General features: G+C 41.2%; 1 protein-coding gene across 2 annotated transcripts in view; it reads right to left on the bottom strand.

The window, feature by feature from the left end:
* The window catches only part of klf7b (Kruppel like factor 7b), a 65,634-nt gene that overhangs the window by 7,323 nt on the left and 50,477 nt on the right, over positions 1–7,834 (bottom strand). The window contains exon 3 of one of the 2 annotated variants that reach the window (XM_020621301.1): positions 1,080–1,203. In XM_020621301.1, the coding sequence (XP_020476957.1) occupies positions 1,080–1,203 (124 nt within the window). Of the gene's footprint in view, positions 1–1,079; positions 1,204–4,514; positions 6,517–7,834 lie in introns of those variants that run through there. The other variant, XM_020621302.1, reaches the window with a different exon arrangement.

Genomic DNA, 7,834 nt, shown 5'->3' with positions numbered 1-7,834 from the left:
TCATTTGTATTGTGTGACATTCATGTGGACGGCAAAGTAAGAATTTCATTGTAGAGGGAAACACGTTTCCTAACTGTGCATATGACAAAATAAACACTTTGACCTGGAAGTTTGTCCAATAGTTCTATAAGCGGTGAGAAAGTTCCTCTACTCTGAAAGCGCCTAAAGCGACACTGTGGTCTAATAGCTAACTCATTTGTGCTGTTTGCTGACCAACAACAGCCAGGCCCTGCGGCAATATATAGAAACTGAGAAATCCTGAATTTGTGTACTGAGAGGTTGTTGACTTTGCATGTTTTTGTAACCCTGAAGAAGACCCAGGTAATCCTTGGTAGCCAACAGCTTGTTTAGACCAACTGCAGAGCTAACAGTGACAAGGACAATGCACACAGACAATTTTGAGACAGTTGGGAAACCTGTTCTCCTTTTTTGACCGAGGCCGGCAGTTTCCTCATGTCTACTTTTTATGCTACACTAGAGTGGGGAGCCTTTTACATGCCTGTGCCCAGGGGCTCACTGTGTCATGATCTGTCCATTAATGGAACATATTTCTTTACTGGGCACATTAACATAAAACTATCAATCTTCTCATCTAACGTCTAATAAGAAAGTTACCTATCCCATTTCCCACGATGTTGGGATTTATACAGCTCAACAGCTGTCCAACAGAAAAAACAACCTAATACTAAGCTAGGTTATTACAACACTGCTACTAGCTTGAATATTAACTATTTAAATCCTTTGCCTGTTTACTTTTGATGGAGCTTAACCAACAGATTCCGTCTGCTTTCAGTGTTTGTGCTATGATCACCTGATCGCAACCTTGACAAATCCCACACAAACACTTCTACGATTCAATTCACAAGTGAGTTTTTGACATTTTAATTTGAGAAAAAAATGAAACAACTACAATTAATTAATTGCTGAACCATTCCGCCACTGGATAACCCAGGCTTTTGAAGTTTTGCTTGTTTGGAAAAGGCCCCGTTAAAAAGAGCATCGATGTGTTACACAGATGCTGTGGTGTATGTTTGTAACTATTTTCTCTCATACTCAGATGTGTGCGCGCGTGTGTTTACCTGTCGCAGTGGTTGCACTTGAATGGCTTTGCTCCAGTATGTTTGCGGTAGTGTCGTGTCAGCTCATCACTGCGGGCAAAACGCCATTCGCAGCCTTCCCATGAGCACTTATAGGGCTTCTCACCTGAGAGAGAGAGAGAAAGAGATGAGGTGTCACATTTTATTATAATTTCTACAGCTAATTTCACCCGTCTCAACTGCAGCTGTTCACTAATGTACAGGTTACCACCCTTGGCTTCTTCCAACCCCCACCCCCCCACCCACAGGCCAGGGGCCAAGCAGACGGTCCAGTTTTAAAACAAAAGTCATTTCAATGAGCCAATACACTCAATTAGCTGTAAATGAAGTCTTTCAGCACTGTGACATGTTAATTCATAATCCCAAATTCACCCTGAAATGAACTGTTTTGTTCACTCTTTCACCAACCATCCGCCCCCCTGCCCACACTCACACACACACACACACACACACACACCCTTAGGTGGTGGGATCTGAAATGTAAATGGAGTTTCATCCCCCAGTTCACCAGATGGGAGAAGAGATGGTCTATTGTTCTCAACCTGTAGTTATCTTGCTAGATGATAGAAAGCCTTCCAGCTGTGTGCCTGTGTGTGTGCCTGTGTGTGTGTGTGTGTCTTTGGTTAGAGGTGAGTGTGTGCACTGTGCAGGAGCAGACTGTCTTCAGATGGGATTTGATGTCTGTGTTAATGCCTGTGTGAGAGTGTTTCTCACTGTGACTTGCACCAAATCACACAGCACCCTAAAAATTAACACTACACCCTAATAATAGAAAAGAAGGAAGGAATAATATGTTTGTCTCTATTAAGATGCTGAGCTCCATCAATCTGCTACACAGTAGGTAAAGCTGTACCCAAAACATATTTACATTAGGGATGTCCTGATCCAGGTATTATTGGCCCTGATACAAATCTGATTTAACTATCTGAGAATACTAATTCCTATCAGGTACTTGTATTAAATGTGTTTTTCATGTACAACTGTACTTCTGTGCCTCTGTTCTGCATTGTAGGAAAACTACACTTGTCATGGAACACAACACCCCCCTGCTCGGTGTTTCACAGGAAACACTGAAAGGTTTCTTTGCTGACATGACCTTGGTTGCGTTTAGTTGCTTAATTTCATTTTGAGTATGCCACTTTGTTCATGTTCCTGTGGGACTGCAACATGTAGTTTGAACAACTTGACCCTGGCCACATAATTAAGACTTGATGTTTTTGTGCATAATGTACAACATGTTAATGGTCACGGATTTGGTTTCTTGCAAGCAACATTACATTTTGAATCCCATCAGTGCATCCCAGAAACAACACTCCACCTTCCACCTCCACCCACAACCGGCATGTGTGTAGAAGAAACTGGCCGAACCAACCCTGCAGACCCCGAGTGCGTGCCACTCTATGTCATGTGCGTGTGTGTAAACTGGGGGTAGTAACTATAATTGGAGTCCTAATGACTCTTAATAGGGGAGTAATACTGCAGCTTACAGTCGGTCAGCCAGGTGTCTCAGCAGCGCCCCCACTCCCATCAAAGCACACACCAATCTTCGTAAAGAGACTGATACAAACACCCATTCAGAGCAACGTGGAGCTAATGTGAAAACTTTATGGTGGAAACATAATGAAGGATGTGTAAATAATGGGGGCATCTTTCATTTGCACATTAAGAACAGAATGGAAACCGTCTTCCCCGTCAGGGTGGTCTCTGCTCAGGTTTGTTCTGTAATTCTAATGCTATGAATTAAGGTGATGCCATAAAAATAGTTTTAAAAACTGAAAAGAAACAAAGTGAGACCATAAATGGCAGCAAATACTATTTGTTCATTAGTGTAATGTCTCCAGACTTCTCAATCTACATCTCAGCTTTTTCAGCAATCCAAATAATTTTGTCATGCTCATTGTCTGCTGTTTTCCCAAATGGAAAAAACTGGAGTTAATCAAACCACTGCTGGTGGAAGTAACAGCGCGGTCGCCATCTTCTTGTGGCGGAGCCAGAAAAATGGTGATAAGCGTGTTTAAAATTGATGCAGCTGTCAACCTACCAAAGTAACACCTCTTAAACTGACATAATCCTTCAACATTACAAACTCATTAACCACTAAAACAGTGGAAATGAACATGTCAGACAAACACAGTGAAACTGTTACCGATACTAATGCTGCTTTTTAAATGATGTGATCTTGTAACACCTTCTGTAAAATGTTGAAACACACTAGTGAGAATATTTTTGCAATACACACAAAAATCTCAGTGCTACAGATGCAGCTTCTTTTTCCCATCTTCTTGTACCTTTCTTCCTCCTCCTGAACCACACCACAGGGCACGAGGTCTCCATCACACCAAGAGGCAAGAGGAGTAGTAAATGTGAGATTGCTTTTCTGAACTTTAATTGCTTTAATTCGCCATGTTGAACCATGGTGCACCAAGGTGTACTTCACAAGGTGAAACGTCTGAGGCGCAGAGCAGCTCTGAGGGCAAGGTGATGCAACGACAAGTAAAAGAGGATGTGCTACAGGAACATCCAGCTGTGATGCCCTCTTCCCCAGCATTTCCTCCAGTTCCTTCATCTCTTTGATCCGAGTCGTCTTTCATCCACAGACACAAAGTGGCTGCAGGGTGACGCAATTGTTCTCGGACTAAATGGATTCCAGATCAAGCTGCGCTCTTCTGGATTTGTATATTTAAACCCTCCAGTCAAATCTCGTGCAGACGGTTGATGGATTTCCACAGCAGGGGTTTGGGTTTTGCCGCTGTCTCACCATCATACATTTTTGAAGACCGGTCTTCTTGTGCCACACATCTGTAACTTTTGAACTGATTATGCTCCTGGACAGTGCATCCTGGGGTTACATGGAAATGAAGTCCCACCGCTCCTAGCTACTGCAGCGTCCGCTCTGGCTTTTGTAGTTCACTGCACTTTGTCATTAGAGTTACTATCAATGTAGCTTTGTTTTTTTTTGGAAACATGACATTTTCAATCCATGTGGTCATAAAATTACTGCATGTTGCTATACAAACATTTATCTGTTGGTGTGTAAACTATTTCAAATTTTGTTGCAATAAACAACAGTTTGCCATCAGACTCCTAAACAGCTGACAGGAGTTTATTACCAGGAAATGCGTCATGTACTGTCGACCTGTACCGTTTACATTCTCAGTTTGCACATGAATAATTGCACATTCACTGTTGACTGCTGCACATACAGCTGTCATGTATAGTATACATTCTTTATTATATTCTTATATATTTTTATCATATCTCTTCATTTGCTGCTTTAAAGTGCCTTAGATTTTGTGTTATTTATTTATCTACTTTTATATTTTGTGGCATTCATGTGGACGGTGAAGGAACAATTTCATTGTACAGGGAAACACGCTTCCCTACTGTGCATATGACAATAAACACTGACTCGACTTGACTTGCATGACAGTTAGAAGAGGAAGTCAGTTTATTATATAGGTCTGTTATATAACTACTGCATATGTAAAGAAGCCAGAGACCCAAAGTCAGACTATGAGTTTTAAATGAAGCTATGAGACATTAACTGCTACTAGTGTAACATACCTGACAAAGAGATGTATGTGGTCAAGTTGCATTGTGATTAATGTAGACACCAGAGAGAATTTGTGAAATAGAAAAGGACAGTGTGGTTCAGCTGCTTTGTTGTTCATGCTTTTCACAAACCTTGCACCATGAATCTTACAGTATTTTAGAAGTGCAACACAAAATGAGTGGAGCACATTGTTTTCAACACTGGCATGCAGTAAAAGGCTCATTGAAGACTATGAAAGCCTGATGGGTTGTCACAAAGAGTTGTGAGCTTGTCTGTCAATTAGGTGCATCAGCTGCAGTAATGAAGGTTTTATATTGACCCATGATAATGAAGGAAGACTTTCATGTGTTGATCCTCTGGGAGGAGCTTGAAGAACTTGCCGGTGAAACATGTTGTGTATTGTCGTTACATGGCACCTCAGAGATGTCCACAAGTCACAAAATGCAAGCTGTGTCAAATCTGAAGTCCATGAGTTGCACCATACATGCCATGTCGTCACTGTGACCAGGAGGGAGGGACGGTCAGCAGAGTCCTGATGCTGGACTTTTAAAGTTAAGTTTTAGTTTTTTACATAAACATTTTGTGATGAAGTCAGAACAAGGGTAATTTACAGTTAAACTTTAGTGTTAAAATGACAGCTAAATATTTAACAAGCACTTAAAACCAAAGTTTAGTGAACTCAATCTGGGAAAGATGAAATACAGTATACACTAACTAAAACATTCAGTGCTGCAGTTTTCTGATGTGCAACTTGATTTTCTATATCAGCATTAAATGTATATTGGCCAGTGTAACTATAAGTCTTAACTGACTGATAACGGCTGACTGATGTATTGGTTTGACTGAATTGGTCAAGATTAAATTTGGTTATTTCTCTGTTCTTGTTCATTCTAATTCATCCCATCTATTGCAGTTAAATGAGATGAATTATGAGAGACCAAGACAGTTGCAATCAATACAAGAATTCTCCTGAATAGAGAAGGTTCCAAACATTTTGCTGCCTTTGAAGGTACAGAAACAAATCCTCTGTTTTTGTAAAGACCCACAATCCTCTGGTGCAGTAGTGAAAAGTCTGACAGCATGTGAATCTAAAACAGATTCTAGTTCTGTAAAGAGCCAAAAGCCACCGTGCACAATGTTTAGGGGCAGATTTTGTATGTGTGAATCCTCCTACTCACTCCACACAGTCCTCCTCACTCAGGACTGAACACAGGACCAATATTTTCAACATACAATAGCAAACCACTTGGCAGCTTATCCTCTAGGCCTGTTGGAGAAATGCTACACTATCAAACTACGTGTGTGCGTGTGTGTGATATGGGGGCCACAGGTGCCAGACAGGCGGCCGTTTCACACCCGTCTTCTGTAATTGGCCAGAGCACCCCATTTTCCATCAATAGGACCCCCCTCAAACACACACACACACACTGAAATGAAGCAAGGCCAGCCTGGGCCTGACGCCACAGCAACCATGACGCCAGCCAATTATAGCACGGCAAGGCAAGGATGCATGATAAAGTCACCTAGCAACTGAGAGAAAGGGGGTGGGAAGAGGGTGGTGGGTGAGAGAGAGAGAGATAGAGAGAGATTAACAGGCATGGACAATCCACCAACCACCAGCCAATTATGGAAGAGTGTGATGCAGTTGCCTGGCAACCCAAAGTGAATGAGGAAGAGAGAGAATGCACAGGCTGGAGGTTGGATTCAGTGGGTGTAGAGGAGTACAGAGGTACATGTGTGTATGGAGATGTGGGGTTACTGCAGATGAGTCCACATGAAGCTGTGGAGGGCCTAATGAGGGTGGGGGCACAGCAGGGGTCGAGGTCTTGGAAAGCCAGACTCAGTGGTGGAAGAAGTCCTCAGATCCTGTAGTTAAGTAAAGTAGCAATACCACAGTGTAAAAATACTGTGTGAAAGTCCTGATTTCAAAATGTTACTTCAGTAAAAGCACAAAGGTATTGGCTTAAAAATATACTTGAAATCCCAAAGTAAAAGTCCTAATTATGCAGAATGCCTACTGGATTTTAATTATTGATTTACTATTATGCACATCACATTTAATGTTGCAGCTGGTAAAGGTGGCGCTAATGCCAAATACCTTAAAATGGAATTATTTTACACAACGCTGTGTAGCTAGTGAATTTCCCACCAGGGGTCAATAAAAACGGATTATACTGTATTTAGTTTTGTTGATCTGATTCTCAGAATCAAAAGAAGAATCAGCTTTATTGGCCAGGTGTGTTGGACACAAGGAATTTGACTCAGGTACATCAGCTCTCGATGTGCATGTACATATCCCCATGCAAGTAAACAGTAAACCAACATAAGGCTGTGGAGTATAACAAAATAAAAAGTATAAATAGGCAGTAAACAATGCAGACAAAGGAACGTTCATTAGGAAACGAGATAACAGAATAAAAATGGAGTACTTAAAAATAAAAATATAGAGACCTGTATGGATCTGTATAATCTGTACAATGTATATTTACCGACATTGCACTGAGGGTTATTGTCCAGTCATACTGTCGTGGGTTAAGTGTTCATCAGAATGACAGCCTGGGGGAAGAAACTGTCACTGTGCCTGAAAAATTCTGAATTCTGAAAAGTAACTAAAGTTATCAAATTAATGCAGTGCAGTAAAAAGCACAATATTTGCCCCTAAAATTTTGCGAAGTCGAAGTATAACGTAGCATAAAATGTCACTACTCTAGTAAAATACAAATACATACTGTACTTGAGTAAATGTACTTTCCTCCACTAGACACACTCAAGCTGGAGTGAACGTGACAGCTTTTTAACCCGTAAAGAACATATCGCATATCTTTACAGTGCAACAAATCATTTTGCAATTTGACTTTGTTTTGTTATACAAGAGTCTGTTGATTTTCAAAATCATTTAGCACATGTTGGAAATGAACTTTTTTGTCAAATTTACAGTATTACTGTGAGGTTGTGCATTAATCTAGTCACTGTGGTTGCAAGCCAGTGACTTCTGTGCTGGTCCCAAGCCTGGATAAATAGAGAGGGTTGCGTCAAGAAGGGCATCCGGCGTAAAAACATGCCAAATTTAAACATGTGAATCATCAGTGCGAATTCCATACCGGATCGGTCGAGGCCCGGGTTAACAACGACCACCACCAGTGCTATTGACCTACAGGGTGCTGGTGGAAATTGGACTACTGTT

Source organism: Monopterus albus, unplaced genomic scaffold (assembly GCF_001952655.1).
Source record: "Monopterus albus unplaced genomic scaffold, M_albus_1.0 scaffold257.1, whole genome shotgun sequence".
Lineage (NCBI taxonomy): Eukaryota > Metazoa > Chordata > Actinopteri > Synbranchiformes > Synbranchidae > Monopterus > Monopterus albus.
The sequence above is the reverse complement of the archived record's forward strand: the minus strand, read 5'-3'. Positions and strand labels throughout refer to the sequence as shown.